This window comes from Pistacia vera, unplaced genomic scaffold (assembly GCF_008641045.1).
Source record: "Pistacia vera cultivar Batoury unplaced genomic scaffold, PisVer_v2 Contig956, whole genome shotgun sequence".
In the NCBI taxonomy this organism is placed as follows: domain Eukaryota; kingdom Viridiplantae; phylum Streptophyta; class Magnoliopsida; order Sapindales; family Anacardiaceae; genus Pistacia; species Pistacia vera.
Genome location: NW_022196841.1, coordinates 78,364 through 100,451, shown reverse-complemented (window position 1 = coordinate 100,451; position 22,088 = coordinate 78,364). Strand labels below are relative to the sequence as shown.

Here is a 22,088-nt window from a genome sequence, read left to right as displayed (position 1 = left end):
TTTAGACTTAAGTATTCATTTAAAGATATATTTTTTAAATCCTAGCTTTGGCATGGTAATTAGGTGAAGAAATTTGACTATTTGAGTAGATGGGGGATAATATTGAAAAATACAACAAGTAAGAGGGGTAGTTAGAGAATATACCAAAGGAACGGTCATTGAATGGCAATTAAAGTTTAAAATAATAAGAAAGAATTGGCAATTAGACTAACTGCGTGTCTGGGTCATGCCTTTTCTTTTCTCTTTCCTAATTGGAGTCTAAAGAAAGAGGCGTAGGAGGAAGAATGCTTCAGCTTATTGTTACGCGTTCAACATTCGCGCCATGACTTTGACGGCGCTGGTCTTGGGGTACTTAAGACGCCCTATCATTAATTTCATTGCCTAAATTCAAAAAAACCTATCCCTTACAAACTTAGTTCCAACCAATATTATTCAATTACAATTATTCTAATATACAATGCCAACACATTCATGAATGTTTTTAAGATTCTTTGGACTAAAATCTTTTGACAAACATTTTTTCATCAAATTTATATAGCGTAGAAGTAATACACATTCATCTTTGAAGTTAGACTAAGTTACAAGTCTCATTTGTTTTGAGATTTATGAGAAGATAACTCCTTAAACTCACAACAACTTTACTTTAAAATTCATAAAAAGCTAACCATGCAAACAATTAATATACAGTAAAGTGAAAATAATGGTATATATAATATATATTCGAGGGTGTTCGGGCTAACTTATATGCACTTCGACTATTCTCTTTGGGTCTTAAAATAAAAGTTAGATAGATATCTAATTACTACCTAACTGTATTCGAGGGTGTTCGTGCCAACTTGTGTGCACTTCGACTTTTTCTGGGGTCCTAAAAACAGTTAGGTAGATCTCTAATTACTACCCCTTATTAGTAGTCGTAAGATTCAACTCAAGATCTCTTGAGTAATACATCCAAGAGTCTCAAGCGAACCGTTAAACTACCCAAAGGTAGTTAGGATTTTTAAATATTATTATAAGCATTTTGAATTAGGTTTCTAATAGTTGGGCACTTTGAAAAGTTGCAAATTTGACTAATCTTGCGGTGTGGGATTAGGTAACAATTGAGACTAACGCGGTTGAGAAATATTTGCATAAACAATATTAAATTGGGCGAATCCGAATCCTTGGGTATTCTCTGATTACAAGCAAAGATATCGATCATATAAAAATGTTATCAAAGTTGAGGAGGAGATTGGATGTTACTTTTAAAGCAATTGGGTCGCTGCTTCAACGCCAACCTTCAATTTGCTGCCGGCCTTTTGAATCTCTATTAGGTTTGACCCTTTGTCTTTAATAAAAATAATTACAACATGGCAAACTATAAAATGGCCATTCACCATAAGAAATGGCCGCTCATTCAGCCCGTTAGACTTGGCCAGGCCTATTGAGAAATCTATTCTTAGATAGTATTATGAAGAATTTGATTGGACTAAATATAGACACAACCTATAATGAATTTTGTAATGACTTTTGAAATATACTAATACCATTACAGCTTATAATTAAGCAGTTCTAAGTTTCAATAAGGAATATGTATATCTAAATTGGTTGCTTGATCCAGGAATATGTACCAAGTGAATTTTCCCAGCAGAAATAAAAGAGAAAGCCCAAAATAAATAACTAAATTTCAGAACACACTAAAATAAGGAAATTGCCATTAACCATGGACAGATTTCTACTGAAAATTACTTCATTAAAAGTTGGTTATAGAGACCCTTTGAGTTTTTATTTACAGTTTGCAAGTAATATTGATTATAAACGATAACCAAGTAGAAATAAGACAATGGATCTATACTAATTACCAAATCAATCAACTGCTATAATGTCTTTTTGGCCATCCGTTGAATCATATTTGCCTGTTTTTGGGATGCAAATCTCTATATATTTACCCAGCTCTTGCTGCTGTCTGCCTCTAATACTCAGCTATCTGCAAAACGTAATATGCTTCAATTATACAGAAAAAGATTTTTCCAACGCTTGTACTACAAAATTTAAGAACCCAGATTTCCTAAGAATATGTTAGTATATATTCCTTCAAATTTTACTCTTTTGTTGAAGCCTCAATTATTAAACCTATTAAGTCTAATTTGAAGCTAACTGAAAATTACCGGAACCATAAATACCGTGTAAATATAAGGTCGCTGACGCTCCTGTGCCAGATCTCTTGACTCATCCCGCTTCAAAACCTGCAGACATGAAAAATCATCAAATTCAATTCTATCCCACAACAAATCACCACCTCTAGTCACTGTCATAACCACTCTTCATGTTTTATTAATAACACAACAACCATCCTGGACTCACTTCATCCTCTTCATTAACCCTAACCAACAAGGTTAAAAATCCTCCGTCATCTATGTACAATTATATATACCAGTAAGAATTAAAATGAATACATAAGACAAGACGAGCAAGGAAGGCAATTAAGAAAATATTATACATATATAAAAGAAAAATAGATTGGTTTTACACATTCAATAATTAAATAGTATAGTTAAGATTTCTTCATTTGTTTCAAGGTCCTTTTTCAGTATTGGCCCTGCCATGTGACCGGTTTAACACTATCTTTGCGTTCACACAGAAATACCAAAATTTTAAAAAGTTGTTATTGCGGTGGACTCTCAGAGTCCGTAGCAATTCCCTCACATATGCGCTGCCAGTCAGCAATTGACCAACTTTTGATAGCGGAACCAACATGATTTGATTGGATTCGTTTGAACCCTCAGATGGACATAAAAAGATAAATATTCGATCATACGGTTAAAACGATCCAATCAAGAGGTTAACTCATAACGAGAAGGTGCAGGGTATCACATTCTGAGTGCTTTGCTGGTGTCAGGACTGTCACCGAGAAACCGACGTATCCTCGTTTCAGAGGAACAACCGCCAGAAGAGAGCAGCTTCAAAATTGCATCAGCTCGCCGCTGAATGTGAGTTGAGCCACCTGTTTTCCTCTTCGGCTTCTCCCGAGCCACACCATCTGCCTCCTCTCGCTCACGCACGGGCTTCGCGCGCTGTGATCGCGCTTGCGCTGCTTGACAAGCTGGATCCAGCCTCTGTTGACAGGGCTTCCGAGGAAACTGATTTAACCGTCGGCGGGCTGCGGCTTCGGCGCTGTGATTTTCCGGCTGATCTTCGAGCGACTCTTTCGCAAGACCTAGGAGTAGTTTTAGAATTTTCAAATTTTGATTATAAGGAAAATTAAAAGCCAAGTTAAAACAAACATGTTGGAACGTGATTGGAAAAATTGAACAAAGTATGATCGTCTAGAGCGTTCAAATCAAGATGTTCTAGAAATTTAAAACAATATTTCAAACATTTAACAAAATTGAATATTTGGTAATTTTCTATTGAAATTGGACTTCAAATTCTTCTGACTTGTCAAATAGAGAAGAAAGCAAGTTCAACAGTGAAAATTTATCATAGCAACACAGAATGAGAACTGTAAGCTAATACATTGAGAGCCAGTGATACAAATTTTAAGAAAGATCAATCCACTTAAATTAATGACTAAAAACAGAGGTATATCAACTTAACCAAACAACAATCAAATCGTTTACGAGAAATAAAACAATAGAAGAATGAAGTAGCCAAAAATTGTATCCAATACACAAACGCTCAAACTAAACCAAGAGATGAGTATACTTGAGTTATTTCGTGACAGCGAGCCACCACAGCGAGTTCGAAGCTGGTGAGCTCGAATTCATCAGAGCTAGCTTCACTGGTAAGCCACGAAGCAGAGCGTTTGGATCCCTACTACTTGAAGTAAGCTCTCGTTCATGCTCCGCTCCTTCGTCGCTGTAGCTCTTGCTTTTCAGCAACAATTCACCATCAGGGTCGAACCTGCACGTAAAACAACGTGAAACTTCAAAAAAAAACAAAAAACAAAAAGATAACCATATTTGAATAGCGAAATTAAAATTTACTGTGGAGAGGAGTGAGAAGGAGTTGGTTGTTGGTCGGGGGAGGAGAGAAGGAGAAGAGCTGAAGCGACAGTGAGTTCGAGAGGAGATGGAAAAGGAATTTCTTGTGTCATTGTTTATAAAACGACGACGCTTTTTTTCAAATTGTGGAAATGGCGCGCAAGTAGAAGAGAGAATTATTTGAAAATTTACTCTCTATTTATCAACTCACTCATTTAATGGTGTTTCTCAATTCTCACTAATTACTAATACAGTATAAACAAATCACACACCTCTCTCTCTCTCCATAAACGGTTTTGATTTTTACTTTTACGGATGGAGAGTATTATCATGTGAATTGCACCATTGTGGGACATCAAGTCATCAAGATCGTTATTGGGGTGTTGGACAAACTAATTACCCTAGTTAGTAATACAGTACAGCAAAACAAAGGTACGAGAATTTTATAGATATGATACGGTAAATGATGAAAAATATATTTGTAAAAATTTCGTCATCAAATTTCGATACGGGAAAAATATGGTATGGGTATATATGGGTTTAATACAGCATATTGTCAATAATACGTTTTGAAAAATACGGCAATATCAATCTTGGTTTTCGCATTTTTCATAGACTACTAAGGGTGTTAAAAAAAATGCAAAAACCAAACCAAACCAAAAAACTGGTTAACCGAAAAAGCAGTTCGGTTACGGTTCAAAAAATTCAAAAAACCGGATTTTCGGTTTGGTTACTGGTTCGGGAAAAAATAAAGACCGGTTTTTTAAACCAATTTATATATATATTTATAATAAAAATAAAAATATATATTATTAATTTTTAATATGTATGAATGTTTAATTTTTATTTGGATATGTATTGTTTATGTTTACAATTTAATTTAAGAACAAAAAATTTAAAAAAAAGTTTTATCTAATAAAATAGGGGAAAACCAGTTCAAAAACCGGTTTTCCCCAAAAATTGGTTCAGTTTCGGTTTGGGAATTTTCCTGAACTGAAAAACCAGTTCGATTAACCGCTTTTGAACATTCCTATGTACCTCCTAGTTAAAATCAATATAACATTTCAAATGCAAAGTATTCAATTAACCAATAACCATTAGACCTAATAATATAACACAAATACACAAATATATAACTAAGATTCAAATTATAGTCTCCAGACTCAAACACAATATATAGCCAAGATTCAATTATAATCTCAAACCAAACACATAATAAAACCAAAATTCAAAATCAAATTAGAGCTTCAAACAAATAAAATACACAAATAATACAACCAATTTTCAAATTATAGTATATAATCGTAATTAAAAATAGAAGTCTTGGACTTGAAGCTTGGAGAAGAGAGTTAAAAGAGAAGAAAAGAAGAGATCAAGAGTCAAGAGTCAAGAGTCAAGAGACGAAGAAAAGAGAGTTAAACAGATGAAGAACTGTTGAAGATTTGAAGAAGAGACGAAGAACTGTGGAAAAGAACTGAGGAAGAAGAGAAGGCAAAAATCTTTTAATTTTAATCAAACCCCACCCAAAATGACGTCTTTTTGGCTTTTCACTTAATGATTTTTTTGCTTGCAATAGTTTGAAAATAATTCGCAAATTATATGGTAGCCTTGATGAAATACGTGAATTTGCGTATAACTAACTAGGCTAATTACTAAGGTGACATCATTTTACGAATTAATTTTTTTAAATAAGAGTTTTTAATGATGTTAATTTTGATATATATTATTACTAAATAATGTAACCTTGATATAATAATATGCAAAAAATTATACATGAAATAAGACAAATAATTATCTATACGTGAACTGAATATCATGTTTAAGTGTCTCGTATCGTATTAACTTTTTGGTTTAAAAGCCCAAAATTACAAATGTGAAAATATAGAATATATATTGATAATATTTTGCTTCGACGCCAAATAATAGAATAATATGATAAATGACAAGATAATACGACAAAAAATGATAATCAACAAGGATAAGAAATGGAGGACGCTAATAAATATATATAGCATTACTCTAATTATATAATGCATGTCCATTGAATTCTTGTAGCTTTAAACATAATAGCGTTTGATTCAATTTTGTAAATAATTTGAAGTGCGTTTAATAAATTTTAATTTTAAAGTTGTTGTAAGGTTTCACAACTATAAATTTATGTTTGATAAATTTAGTTTTTAAAGTAATGACAAATTATTTTTTAAAGTATTTTTATATATAACAAATTGGACATTCGTGTTGGCCTAATCATTGTCTTAAGACTTACGTGGTGCGTTTGGTGACGTTAATGCCGATATTGCCAAGGTCAGCTCACTTCACAACCCTAGTGAAATCCTTAACGATTTTATTGGGGCACATAAATTCGCTCACATGAATTCCGCCGACATGGAAGTGGTCCAATTTTTTTAAATTTATAAGAAAATTATCTAAATAATTTGATTCAATTAATTAATTTTAATATAAAATTATTTTGTAATTTGAAGTATTATATAAAAGTATATTTGTAATTATACATTTAGAAAAACAACTTACAAATAATATGGTTTTTAAAAGGCACCTACGACAACTTTTTAAATTCTTTATAAAACATTTTAAATTGTTTTATGAAACTAACTACTTTATGATCAATATCAAACTTACCTCAAGCCAAAAGTCATAGACACAAAGACGAAAGTTTTGAAGCAGATTTTCAAAAGTTCAAGTTAAAGAAAGTCTATTAGTCTTTTTGGGTTAATTTGCATATACATTAGAATCTCTCTATAGTCATAATGTTGGATCAAATAAATTTATTAATATGAGAAGGTTATAACTTAATAAAGGTGTAGTTATAAGAATTATTGTTTTGATTTCTTATTTTATAATTTATTTTTTCGTAGTATTAGAATTTCACTTTATGTTTTAGTAGTATTAGAATTTCAATTCATTGTTTTAGTAGATTGGGATATTAATGTCTTCTTCAATCATCTATATGAGCAACAAGACGAGTATGCTTTAATTGAAAAACAAATCATTACTAGAATTAAACAAAAAGATAAAAGAGATAATCCTGAGAATGATAGTATAGAAATACCAAAAGTTTCATACCAAGAAGCTTTAAATATGCTTGAGACACTACAAATATTTTGGCTTCAACAAAAAGATGTCTATGCTGGCGACTTATTACGTACCTGCAAGATAAAAGATGTGGTAACAACTCTAAAGCATAAATCATTATCCAAACAACTTTAGATAAATATTTTTATTTCATCTTAAACCTTTAATGTAATACAATATATATTTTCTGCAATACACATATAATTATTATTATGTAAAGACAAGTTCCTTAAGACGGGACTTAGAAAAAATATAACTTATTACAATGTGAAATTTATTCTTATTTATATCTAACCCAAATTGGGACCATAATTTTTTATGACTAAATGAAGGTTATTCTTATATAGAATATCATTATAGAGAGGTTCTTCTGGATAATATATTTTTAAATTAAAAAAAAAATAATAATAGAGTTTATAAAGAGTTATAGTGGGGCTTGAATAACAACACCCTAAGATGTGAATGAGCGTAGGCATGGCAATGGGTTGGGCTGGGGTAGGGTGGGGATATCTCAGTCACCGTACCCATCCCCACCCTGTTAATTTTACATAAACATAAATTAATTTGAGCATTACCAAACACAATAGTTAATTCTCGTCCACATGACAAACACTTAAATTAGTTGTTTAAACATAGTTAATTTTACATAAATACGGGTTATGGTTTGTTCTTGTTCAATTGTTTAGGGTGAGAGAAATTGGGAAAATATGGGTTTATATAGGTAGGATAATTGTGTAATTAGATGAAATATAGTGGAATTAGTGAAAAGCATATATATGTAATTTTTAATTTTATATATTATATATGGGGCGGGATGGGGGAAAGGCATCACCCACACCCGCCCCTATCCCCGAAAAAACCGGGGCTTCCCCACCCCATATGGGGCAGGGCAAGACGGGTCCCCGAAATTCTGGGGAACATTGTCATGCCTGAATGAGCTTATATTAATGGCACTCTATGCAGAGAAAAAACTTAAGTTAAGGGATATGTAAACTTGAACTGGTCATGAATGATATAGATCATTAAGGTCTTGAATGTGTGTATGGCAATCTTATATAAGATATATAGTTTGCTGGTAGAAATGAAGAAAGAAGAAACGTAGTGTTTGGTTCAGGGAATTTTTTATTAGTAAAAAGATATGATTACCTCCAAGATAAATTACATTGAAGATTATTGGGGAATGTTATATTAAAATGTTTAGTTATATTGGTGAGTATATATAATTAATATGTTTGATGGGGATGAATAAAATAGGTGGGATTTTTTCTAAATTGCCCTTCCTTTTTAATAATATTATGTGCATTTGGTTCATTATTTTGGATAGGATTTTGGGAATAATATTAGATAGTTGAGTAGGGTTGTGATTACAAGAATAAGATTTGCAAAGTATGTGTTTGGTAGAGTATTTTGACCTTGATATTTGTGTTGAATATTTGATTGATATATTTTTTTATAAATGATTTATTAATATAATATTTTGTTGCATTTTATTAAAATAATATATTATTAGTAGAGTATTTTGACCTTGATATTTGTGTTGAATATTTGATTGATATATTTTTTTATAAATGATTTATTAATATAATATTTTGTTGCATTTTGTTAAAATAATATATTATTAGATATATAACTTATCCAATTACATTTTAATAATATTAAACAGTTTATTGGTAATTTTGTCACCCGTAAATATTAAAAAACAAAAACCCGTATTAATTTCAAGTACTAATCCAACTGTTTAAAACACATCACATTAATACATATATGACAAAAGTACTAATTATCAACCCTTACAATCATTCTTACACGTTTACTCCATTAACAACTACGACATGGTCCACTTTGCTGCCACAGTGCATTCGTTATATTATCCCGTACAGTCGTCATGTTGTCTATAATACCTTGTTGCGGTTGACTCGGTCCTTCTCCATTTCGGCCATATTCTGCTTCATTTTAACGATAACAATATACTTGCTCATTACCCGTACTATTATTGGTTTGTTTAAAGATATGGTCGTCCATATTGTACATTCTGATAAAATTATGAAGTACATAATATGCCATAACAATCTTCCCTTGTTTGTTCAACGGGTAATTGTTCATTCCATTCAGAATACGGAACTAAGAAAGTGAAATGGTGAAGTGAGAAAGTGGGAAATGACAGTGAAGAATAATGAAGCAAACTAAGAAAAATAAAAGCCAATGCTCAAAAAAAGAAAGTCAAAAAAGCTGTCAGAAAAAATATCATGAAGATTGGACTGTACAAATAATAAACCAAACATTATTTAAAAAATCTAGTCCAGAATATGGAAAATAATACTAAACCAAAAGCAGTGAATATTATTATTTATAGTATTTTTTAACCTTTTATATTTGAGAATTTAGCTAAAACACCTCAATAATAAAAGTTTAAAATTTAACAAAATATCCCTAATCACCCAAGATAATTATCGGCCACCAGCTACCACCACAGGCAGTCTCCAGAACGGCGCACAACTGGTCGGATCTGGCCATTAACGGTCATGGATCTAGTAGTTAATGGTCGTGGATCTGGTCATTTCTAGCCTCCAATTTGGTCAGAAACGGCCACATCGGCACACAGACGGCCAGATCCGATCGGTTGTGTGCCGTTCTGATGACTTTTGGCTACAGCTGACTATGATGGCCAACGACCGGTAGTCGTCCTAGGTGACTAGGGGTATTTTGAGTATTTTTCATGTAAATAGGGAGAGTGTTTTGGGTATTTTTCATGTAAATAGGGAGGGTATTTTTATCCAAAAAATTAATTTATGAGGTTACATAAGCCATTTTGCACATTTGGGCTAATTATTTTTTAGTAGACATACGAGAATATTAGTGTCCAAAATGATTATTAATTAAGGTAAAATTGGTATGAATAATGGATTACCCCGGTAATAAAAAAATAGCACCCTTTCAAACGGTATTCGAATTACCCCATATGTTACAAACAATAATTGTTATTGGTATTGGTCGATTACCGAAATCTTTCATTACTTAACATCCAAACGCGGTAATTGTTAGATTAAAATATAGATTATCAGCGTTACCTTTTATGACTCGAACCAAATGTACAGAAAGGGTTTTAGATTTTAAAATGAAATCTCAAATAAACTTTATTAATAGCGGAATCAATAAAATAAAAAGGGAAACAAACATTGGAGAATGAAGTGTGGAGCTAGTAATTAAAAGGAGAAGGTAATGAAAGCTACAGAAAATAATAATACAATTATGTGATGAAATGAAATGACACACACACACTTTATTATAAGAAGAAAAGGTGCTTATTAATTAGGAGAATCTAAAAAGAGACGGATCTCCTTAGAAAGACTTCCAAGAAACAAACAAGAAAAATGGAAAGTGTTAGTTCAATTAAAAGAAGTTGGAAAATTATTGTGTGTTTGGTTTATTATTTTGGATAGAATTTTCAGAATAATATTGGGTAGTTGGATAGAGGAGTATTACGAGGTAAAATTTAAAAAATTATTAAAAAACCCTTAGGTTTGCTAATTTAATTAAACACCATAATATATAAAATGACAAAAACACCCCCACTACCTGCAGTGCCAGATTCTGACGAGTACCATCGGAATTTGGCCAGAAAATTTCGATACAACACAGACCGGTCAGATCTATGTTGTAACATGTCACTATGGCTTTTTCCAGCTAGATCCACCATGGATTTGGCCAGAAAATGCCAGATCTACGGCTAAATATTGCCGTCGATGGCCAGAAAATGTCAAAAGAAGTCCATCTTTGGCTGTCAGCGACGGCCAAAGATATGGCCATCGTTTTTGGTCAACGATGGCCAAGATTTGACCATTTCTTTGCGATGGCCAGATCAATGAACTTTCGACCATTTTTGATCGGCAGGTAGGCCGTTGTATAGATTTCGGCTACCACCGACGGTGGTTGCCGGAATCTGGCAAGTATGTGTTGATGAGGGTGTTTTTGTTAATTTTTAAACTTTTTTTTCTAGGGGTATTTAATGAAATTAATAAGCTTAAGGGGTCTAAAAGTAATTAAAAAATATTGTAATATCTCTGGAATAATGTGCCAAACAATATTTGAGGAATAGGATTGGGAATATAGATATAAATACTGAACCAAACGCACTAAATTTGAAGAAAAAGGCTGTTAATTAATAATGCATTTGGTGAAGATAGTTAATGAAAGAAGAAACCCGCCTAGTATCCATCTATAAGAACGAGGATTAATTCCCAAGGTTGTTTAAGTTACAAACTCGCTTCTAAGTCACATCATAAACCTCTAAAAAAGAAAATTCTATATCAAAATATACTCTGAACCCACAAACAACAAAATTAAAATAATGTCAACATGATAACTCGTAATTGATCAGCTCAGAATGAGTTATGTTTGTCCAACAATGGGTCTCGCTTACTTAATTATGAGCTGATCAATTGCAAGTTGTTACGTCAGGGTTGAGAGAGAAAGTTTATAAGATTGGATCGTGAGTCAATCTTTATTAAATGTTTATTTTTGTTGTTTTAAACTTGAAAAAAATATATTTATCCATATATCATATGATAGTTTCTAGCTAGATAACATGATGAACATAAAAACCAAAAAGATAATAATAAAATCATTCTAATATATTATTCTAGAAAAAAATAAAAATAAAAATAATCTAAATGATAAAATGATAAATCTTCAAATTAAAAAAAAAAAAAAGAAAAAAAAAAGATGATATGGAGCAATACAATTGTTATATATAATATTTTCTAGTAAGGATGTTCTCATATTAATTTGGTAGAAACATGAATACATATCATTAGATTTGAATTTTAAAATATCATTTCACTCTTAGGTAAGAAATCCTCATGTTCCCCCCAAAGTTAAAGAACTTAAAAGGTGACTTCCTACCTTGATAATTAATGCCGCACTCTACAACCATTAGACAATGATCTGAAATCCCCAAGTTAAGGAACAAGGCATAAGATAAGAATTAGGGAATCCAAGACTCTAATGCTCATTACACATAACCCTATCAAGCTTACACCATATTCTTCTATGCACCTCACCTATATTACACAAGTGAAGAAATTTCCAATGGAGTTGAGATCCTCAATTTCAGCATCCTTGCACATATCATTCACATCCTCGAAATTGGGAGGCCATTTATGGGACCCATCCTTTCTTTTACCTAGAAAATCTCACCGCATTAAAATCTCCCAATAAGATCCAAGGTTCATAATGGCTTGTATTGGCATGGTGAATTAACTCCTTCCAAAGCTCTTTCCTTTCTCCCACACTACTCAACCCATAAACAATAGAACAATAAAACATAGAGTCATCCTTCAAGATTCTAACTTTACAAAGAATTATTTGAGCCAAATTTTGAATAACCTACACATGCAAAGTATCTTCATCGCATCCCACCCAAATTCTCCCCATTTCACAAAAATAATAGTTCTCAACCATAGCCCAATTTTGAAACACCATTTTCCTAACAAAATCCATATTGTTCTCCCTAACCCTAGTCTCCAAAACAGTACACAAACTTAAGTTATTGCTACTAATAAAGTTCCTAACTTCCTTTTGCTTAATAGGGGAATTTAGACCCCTAATGTTCCACATGGCTACTTTAATTATGATTAAGACTTTTGAAGAATTTTTCCTTCCTAGCCAATCTCTTCTTTTGGCTCTTAGTAAGCCCCTCCATACCCTTATCCCTACTATCTTTCTTATCAACACTCTTTAAATTCCCAAACGTGGAAACAAAAGGAGAGTTTGGATTTAGGTCGCTATCCTCTGCACTACAACCCTTAGCTTCCCCACATGAAGAGGAAACTTTCATTTCAATCGTAGGTCCCACCAACCCACTTCTAACCACATTTTTCACACCATTGTTTGTCGCCTCCTTACTAGTGCCACTCGCCTCACAACTATCCTCCTCATTAGTCAACCTATTCTCATGTGCATCCTACTCACAAATAAGCGGATCAATATTTCCTTTTTCCGAGCTCACACCACCTTCCCCATTTACATAACTTTTTCCCAATTCACCCCTAGTGCTACTCCCATCGCCTGTTAGCCCCTCACAATCACTCAATGCCACAAAGCTATTACTATTGGATGTCGCATTTAGGCTTTGTCTATCCATGGTTTTAGCACTCTTCCCTAAAACCACTTTTTTCCTATTCGACACCTTTTTCCACTCATGCATTTGATTCAAATCATTAACTTTGGGTGGAGATTTAACTTCTCTATTGGCCACTTGACGCTCCTTAATATCATGCCCAAACACCTTGCAACAACTACAAACTTTTGGCTTCTAAGAGTACTCAACAACAATATCAAGAAACTCACCATTCGCAAGCCCAAATTCAATCCTATCTGGAAAGGATGAAGATGGATCCATTTCAACACAAACTCTAGCATACTCAAGCCTATCTTCAACTTCCATAATGTTATCCATATAAAGAGGCTTCTCAACTACACTAGCAACATAACTTTGGCCTTTTGGTGTCCAAAATTCTAAAGGTATTCCTATGAATTTCACCCAAATTGGCACACTCCCTAGACCTTCACTAGTCATCTTCATATTAGGGCACCATTTCTTAAGAAATAGATGTTTCCCCACAACTAACCATGGACTCCCCTCTAGAGCTTCATCCCTCAACAAATCATTTTCAAACCTCAAGATGAATCGTCCTAGTCCATTTGACACCATATTCACTTCCCCATAACTCTTCCAATTCCTATCTATAAAACTTTTCAATACCGAAACAGACACCCTCCTTCCAATAAAAAACCCCACAAGACATTTACTCCACCTTTCAACACTCAAGTTTGCAACCTCCTTAGGCAGGACAACTTTAATCTTTCTCCCATTATCAACAATTTCTAAGGGGAAATATTCTGAAATGGTGTTGGATTTTTTGGAAATGAGAAGATTCTTCCAAAGGCCCGAATTTGATCTCTCATTTGAGCTATTGCCTTTCAAGGGATTAAAGGTTCCCGAAACAAGTCTTGCATCCAACCCCCGAGAAACACTCGGCACACCCTTGCCACTACTCAAAGGATTTAACTTGCTCACACAATTTCCACCAATTGGCTCACCCAAATTACCACCCAAGGAACTTTGCTTTCTAACCCTCGATTCACCAATCAGCACAACCCCGTTCTCCTTTGATGAAACCTGGTTACCTTCCAAAGCACAAACAACTCCTTTTTCCATCCATACCACGTCACCTTCTTCAATTTCAGAATTCCCTCCATTAAATGGTTTCACTAACTAGACTTGGACAAAATCTCTACTAGAAATGGCAGTCCCTTTCAAAAGCTTCATTAGGCAACATATGGTTCACCAAATGACCATTCATTTCACTTTCATTTTTCTTATCAACTACAAAAACTTGCTCCTCATTCCCCATAACAGCACCAATAACATCAAATCCGTTGCATGAAACATGGAGAGAATAATTTTTTTTTTTTTTGGAAATTGGTGACGTGGCATGCTGATGTGGCACTAAAGGTGACATGGCTTGTAGGGTTGTGAAAAATAGTTTGAAAATCGAATCGAACTGGTGAACCGGACCGAAACTGGTATGGAAAACCGGTTTTGGTTTGGAAAATAGGCCAAACCGCTTTTCCGAATTTATTACCGGTTTAGGCAATTTTCCAAACTGGTTTTTTGAATCGGTAATCCTTAAAAACTCTAAAAGAGTAACAAGCCCTAAAGTAAAAGTCAAACTCTAAAACAATAAGTAAAACCATTATTTTACTGAAAGTGTAAAAGTAAATCCCTAACACTATAGATTCTCCTTCTCACCGTCGCTGTCACCTACTATGCCTACTTACTTTCTCTTCTTCATTTTCACTGTCACCTACTCACCTTATCTCAAACTAAGACTAAATCCCTAAGGCCTAACCACTACAAACTCTCCTTCTCACCATCACCTATTCTGCTACTCACATTTTCCTCTCCATTTTTGTTGTCCTCTAGTACTCACCTTCTTTTCTCAATTTTTGCCATCACCTACTCACTTTCTCTTCTCCATTTTCGCAGTCCTCTGCTACTCGCCTTCTCTTCTCCATTTTCGCCATCCTTTGGTACTTGGTTGTGTTTGGTGGCTGCTGGAATATTTTTTGTAAGCATTGTTTTGGACTTTTGGCTGCATTTTTGGCATTGCTACATTATTTTGGCTGTTGTCTGCTGGAAATCTTGCTATGTATTTGGATTTTGGCTGCCTTGTATTGTTTTGGCTGCTGCTTGCTAGAAATCTTGCTATGTATTTGGAATTTGGCTGCTGGAAACCTTCTTATGTATTTGGCTGCATTGTTTTGGTTTAACAATCTTTTTATGCTGCTGCATTGTTTTGGTACCACTACTAGGAAGAACACTTTTGGCTAAATTCATTGGAAATACTTTAGTTTTGATTTCAATTTTAAGATTATTCATATAGATAACATATAATCTGCAGAGATGACTTACAATTTTTGTGAAAATGGTCTTTTTATGTTATGTGTGAACTGGTTTTGGAGATGAGAGATGAGTATATTATTAAATTAAAATAAGATTTAATATTTTTTTGCAAAAACTGGTTTATAAACCGGTTAACTGCTAATTGAACCAAAAATCTGGTTCGGTTAGTAACTGGTTCAAGGGATAAACTGGTCCGGTTTTGGTTTGCAATATCCCTTGAACCGAATAACCGATTCGATTAGTAAAATGACAATCTGGTTCGATTAATCGGATTTCCACAGCTCTAATTGCTTGGACACGTGGCAGATGAGGTGAGGTGGCTAGGTGATGTGGCGGCTTGGGTGATGAGGTTAAGTGTAGTGGCATGGTCAAGTTTAGTAGGATGAGTGTCATATTCAAAGGATAAGGAAAAAACAAGAGAAAATCTAACTAACCAATAGAAAATAGATGAGGTGGATAGCCCATTTAAGGGACACCCTATGGACTGGTCACTAGAGGAATATGATAAGGAGAAAATCAAATTAGCCAAAAGAAAGGAAATAACAAAAGTTGAGATAAGAAACAAAAAGGGAGGAGAATCCAACATGCAATGGTCACAACCAAAAGCAAAGAAACTGTTGGAAACCAATCGGAAAAAGAAGAAATCTAACCACTCCAAGCACCCAACTTCAGCAAAAAACAACCAAAAAAGCTGATGGAAAACAACAGAGAACTAGAACCAAACCACACCAAAAACAACAAAGGGAGATCAAGCTTAACAAAAGATGGTACAAGGGAAGCTATGCGAAAAAGGTAAGAAGGGGAGATAGAGGTGGAAGATAGAGGATAAAGGAGGATGGGATTCGGGAAGGTGAGAGGTGACGAAGGTGGAGGGTAAGGGAGAGATGGGGTGGAGAGAGGTGGCGGGAAGAAACAAAACAAAACAAAACAAAATTTGGGTTTGACTAACCTAGAGAGAAGGGAGAGGAAATTCTCTTACTAACCTTAGCATACAATCCCACAGTAGATGCGAATGTTGTTTGCCATTAGATGTGGGATAAGTAATACCCAATGAGGAAGGAACAACAAGAGTCCTCGGGGAAGATGTTGGACAACAACTCAATAACCCAAAATAGTAGTAAGTGCTGAAAATGATTTAATATGCACTAGAAAAATTCCCAATAAACATTGGAGGGGTCATAAATGGTACCACTTAAAACCCAACCTCCTTAGACATTTATCGTCTTGTTGACAAAATTTTCCTAGACATGTATATATCCACATAAATAGCTACTCACTATCCCAAACCTGGATGCCCTGATACCATGTCAGAATTGAGAAAGCAACACTACAACAAAAATGGTATATGGTAACACTGGACAGTAACACTTTTCCTTAAAGTGTTACCGTAGACTATCTATAGTAACACTTGATGTTAAAATGTTACGATAACAATTTTTATATGTAACACTTTAACTTTTTGTAACACATTTTATATCAATGGTAACTTTTCTTCGTAAATGTTTTGTAATACTACAGTAGCATTTTTAAAGTGTTACAATAAACCTAATAATATAGTAACTTTTTTATAATGTTACCATATAATCAAAATACAGTAACATTTTATAAGTGTTACCATAAACCCAATTATTTATCGGAAAACAAAATATTATTCCCGCTAATATGAAATGAGGTTGATTTTGTCTCATTTTTATTGTTTAGGGGTCAAATTTACTATTTGGGCTTTACTTTGTTAGATCTCATTCATGTAGGGACCAAACAAATGTTTTTTACAAATAGTATAAAAGGAAGATGGAAGGTTAAATGCAAAGCTAAAAAACGTCCACCCATCTTCATCCATTTTTTAGAGACTGTCCAACTTCCACCTTTAACGAGCATTTGCCTTCTCCAATGGCTGGCCATCATCACGTAAGACATTCCTGGATTCCAATGACCATTAAGCTTCCTCCATCTGTGACCATTCATCTTCTTGATGACTTTAATTTCTTAGTTTTTTGGCAACTTCTAGACATCCTAGGGGCTAGTCCATACTCCCCAAAGTCAGATCCACCTTTCGTAAGCTTGGTTGACTCAAAATCTCACTTGAAAAAGTCATTTCACTGTCTTGACTCTTCACCTTAATTCTCGGTGTGATTTCGTCACTTTTTGATGTCGTTTCGTCACTTTTTGGTGTCGTTTCATCTCCCAAGTGTTGGAGTTGTCCATCATTTCAACAACAAGGGGTCACACATACACATTTGGGTGTCTCGTTGCTCGATCAATGGGTAGGGGTGCAAGGGGCAGTGCATCCCGACCCGTAGGCAATTTGCATGTATTGAAATAATGTTGATTTCATTAAATTAAAATATTGTAACACTTAAAGTGTTACTAAATCAAAATATAATAACAAATTTTATTTTCCTAAACTTTAACCGGGAAAAAATTTCTCTAGCCACCAAAGAAAAAATTCCCCCCCCAAAAAAAAAAAATACCACATGCATTTGTCCTTATTCACTCATCTTCTCCAATTCACGCCACTTTCAATTTTGCTTCTTTACTAAAATTTCAGCTCCAAGCTTCTTTCTAACACAATTTTCGTTATAAACATACCAAGTACCTTTGTCCTTATTCACTCATCTTCTCCAATTCACGCCACTTTCAATTTTGCTTCTTTCTAACACAATTTTCGTTATGTCAATGAAGCCACCCTACACTTAAAGCATTTTCAACTCATCCAACCTACTCATTCAAACAAAATACCCTACACTTAATCATCTTCATTAAGTAAAAATCTAGTGAAAATCATTGGTTTCATCAAAATTTTAGCTTAAAATCTCCAATACCCATAACCTATTGAACCCTAAATGGAAGCCCTCATCCTTTAAGAGGCAAATCAGTGAAGCTACGGTTCAGGTGAAGAAAACTAAATTGTAAAAGGTTAAAAATGTTACAGAAAACTTATTTATAGCATTTTGAGAATGTTACAAAAAACTAAACCGTAACAGGTTAAGAATGTTACAGAAAACTTATTTATAGCATTTTGAAAATGTTACAGAAAACTAAACTGTAACACGTTAAGAATGTTACAGAAAACTTATTTATAGCATTTATGCAATGTTACCAAAAATCATTCGTAACTACGAATAAGTGCTACAATATACTTAACAACAGCATTTTATGACAGTTACTGAAATGATTAGTGACATGCGAAAAGTGTTACCAATGTCTGCTTTTTAGTGACATGGGCTAATCCTTATAAATGCTACGAATTACCTACGGTAACACTTTTTGCATGTTACCATAGGCCATTTTTGTTGTAGTGCAAGAGAGACAATTTGAAGAAAGTTAAAGTATGTCGAGAGAGACAACTAAAAGGTCAGAGTATGCCTGAGATATATCTTGGAGAGGGCAAGAGAGACAATTGAAAGGTCAAAGTATGCCCAAGAGATATCTTTAGATGAATTTAATTGTATCGTATTGAAATATTTTGAATTGTGAATACATCACCTATTTATATAAAAGTTTAGCTGTACAATAAAGAAACAAAATAATGTATTATATTCAATCAGGGAATTGATTGATTGAGTGATTTTGGGTGATTGTCAATGACAATAATGTAATTATACTCAATTGAGGAATTGATTGATTGAGTGATTTTAGGTGATTGGCGTAATCTTAATGATTAGCCATAATCATGACATTCATATTCTATCACTCCCACTCAAGCTTGTGGTTTACAACCACAAGCTTGCATAAAAGATGCAAACGTTGGTGATTCTGTTAGAGTTTGAGGTTTAATTGTTTGCCATTGGAAAATCTAACCGAGTATCTGCTTGATTTGTAGGGACAAAAAAAGAGGCTAGTTGAGTATTGTGCTAACCAAGTATTTGTATGAATTGCAAGGACAAAAAAAAGAGGTTAGTTGATCGGAAGTTGATTCAACTCAATAAAATTCCCAAGAAACACTGGAGAGGTCACAAATGGTCCCACTTAAAACCTAGCATCCTTAGACATTTATTATCTTGTTGACAGAATTTTCCTAGACATGCATATATCCATATAAACAGCTAGTCATTATCCTAAACTTGGATGCTTTGATACCATGTCAGAATTGAGAGGGCAAGAGAGGTAATTTGAAGAAAGCCGGAGTATGCTAGATAGATATCTTTGGATGAATTCAATTTTATTGTATTGTATTAAATTATTGTGAATTGTATGTGAATACACAGTCCATTTATACAAAAGTGAAATAGCTATGTAAGGATATAAAATATTACAATAGTGATGCAATCTCTGTAATAAAGGAAACAGAATAATATCTAAAATACAATAGAAATGAGAATATGCTGACATTATTCTCATTCCATATTTGCATGTCAAAAATAGGTTTTGTTTTTTGTCTTTTGAAAAACAAATATAATTAAACAGAAAATAATCTTTTTTAATTAATTTCACCATATTTTTGGGAAACAAAACGTAAAAATATGTTAAGAATTTAATTTCATCTCATATAATTTTCTTAAATTTCATTTGTCATGTTTATAATATTATGTCAATTTTCTTTAACTATATAATTGTTATAGTAATTTTCATAAATTTGCTAAATATTTTTGTTCAAATTAGTTTTGATTTTATTGTATCTTCAAATTATCTTATTTAATAATACATAATTGTTTCTTTTTTATTATGTATTAAATATATATTAATTGTCATGGTAAAACAATTTATATCATTTATTTCTAATTGAATTATGCATAATTCTAATTATTTTTATTTTTTATTAAAACCCTCAAAAATGAAAGATTTTGGAGGGTGGTAGGTTTTCCAAAATTCATGGATTTCAACTTTTATTTCTTAAAACCAAACGAAGGATTTTAAAAAATCCATGGATTTAAGGAAATCATTCATTTAGAATATTTCAATCCAAATGAGGCCTAAAAGCTTTCTTATAACATTGAGGTTCACCCAAAAAAAACTTTTTTAATATTTTAATTTTCCTTGGTTGAATAAATTTTTTTAGCCAAATCATCCTGGATATATAAGTACGATCTTGACGAAATTAACTTAAATTTCCTAAAACCTAACCCTACAAATTGAAATTTGCCAAATTATGATCTAATCATAGTTTTTGATAAGGTATGCAAAACTTACTAATGCATAAAATTATTTCTGAATAAAAGATTTCTAAAATGTACAACCATAAAATAATTTTTTATATTTAAAAAGAATTAATATATTTTTTATTATATAAATGGAAAATGATAGAGTTACCGAAAGTTTACACCGAATTTGTGCACCTAATGACGTGGCAAAATCCTGACTGTTTATTAATATTTACTGATAATAAATCAACGGTCAGGATTGTGCTACGTCATTTGATGCACAAATTTAGTGCACACCCGTCGGTAACTGTAGCATTACTCTATATAAATTTTTAACTTGTACTTGAAGCTGGTTCCACTGGCAGCCTTAATTCCCAACAAGTATAACAAGTTAGTTTGAAGTTGCTTGGCATGTAGGCTTCATAGTTGGCCTTAAAATCATCATTCCACATGCACATGCTATTTATGTGCTCGATCCAACGGTTCATATTTTGTTCATAATAAGAAATCCGTGGCCCCCACCTTACAGATCATCTGCTTCTAATGTTACACTCCATGATGGAATCTCCTTGTCGAAACAAAAAAACAAAGCTACCTTCCATTTGCCAATTGAATTAACACCATCATCATCAATTTTATTTTATTTTACAAAATTTGTATTATCAAACAAAAAAAGTTTTTTTTTTATTTTTTTTTTATAACTAACAGGTATTCGGGTCAGTTTCCCTGCATCTCAACTAATCTTTCAAGACCTTGAAACTACCGGTCGGATAAGAGCTCAAGTGATTACCTTATTAGCACCCGAAAAGGGACTCGAACTCAAAATCTTTTAAATAATACACCTACAAGTCTCTATTAAATCACTCGGCTATTCAGAAATAATTATTGATTAAAAAAGAAAAGATCTAAGTAAAATTCACTCTTAAAAGTTAGCGTAAATAAATGAAGTTATTTTCGAAAATCAAAAAATTATAAATTTGTGTAAATGAATAATGTAATTTCTTTCTTTTCACAAATCTTTGATTTTCCTTAAATATATATTCTGATATGAAATCATGGATTTAATATTTTCGTATGAATGAATGTAACTTTTTATTAAAGAAATAAAGTTATAATCACACATCATAAAAATATAAAATTGTGTCACATCCAAAAGAAAGAAATTAAATTATTAAAAATTTCCCTAATTGCCAAATAATTTTCTTAGTTGCATTTTAAATATGAAATGTCTAATAATAATAGAGTTGGTACAATATTGCCCATAAAAGAAACAAGATACAATATTGTAATATATATAAATTTGACGTCCTAACTCCTAACAACAGCCATTGCAAATTCATAATTACTCAATCAATCTAAGTCTAACCATAAATATTATTTTGATATAAAATTTATTTAAAACAAAGAAGACAGCGACCCGGTGACCTCCACCCCACCAAACTAGTAGCAGTTACAACATTACATTGAAGCTTAAGAAATCTCAATCTC

At 32.9% G+C, this 22,088-nt stretch overlaps 1 protein-coding gene across 1 annotated transcript; it reads right to left on the bottom strand.

Annotated features, from left to right (window-relative positions):
- Window positions 1-1,948: 1,948 nt before the first annotated feature.
- On the bottom strand, window positions 1,949-4,072 carry LOC116121025. Its single transcript, XM_031406985.1, has 6 exons — window positions 3,963-4,072; window positions 3,797-3,879; window positions 2,851-3,193; window positions 2,341-2,359; window positions 2,145-2,222; window positions 1,949-1,963 (listed from the first exon to the last, which is right to left on the bottom strand). Exons 1-6 carry the CDS (start codon window positions 4,070-4,072, stop codon window positions 1,949-1,951), a joined length of 648 nt encoding a protein of 215 aa, XP_031262845.1.
- Between the last annotated feature and the right edge of the window lie 18,016 nt (window positions 4,073-22,088).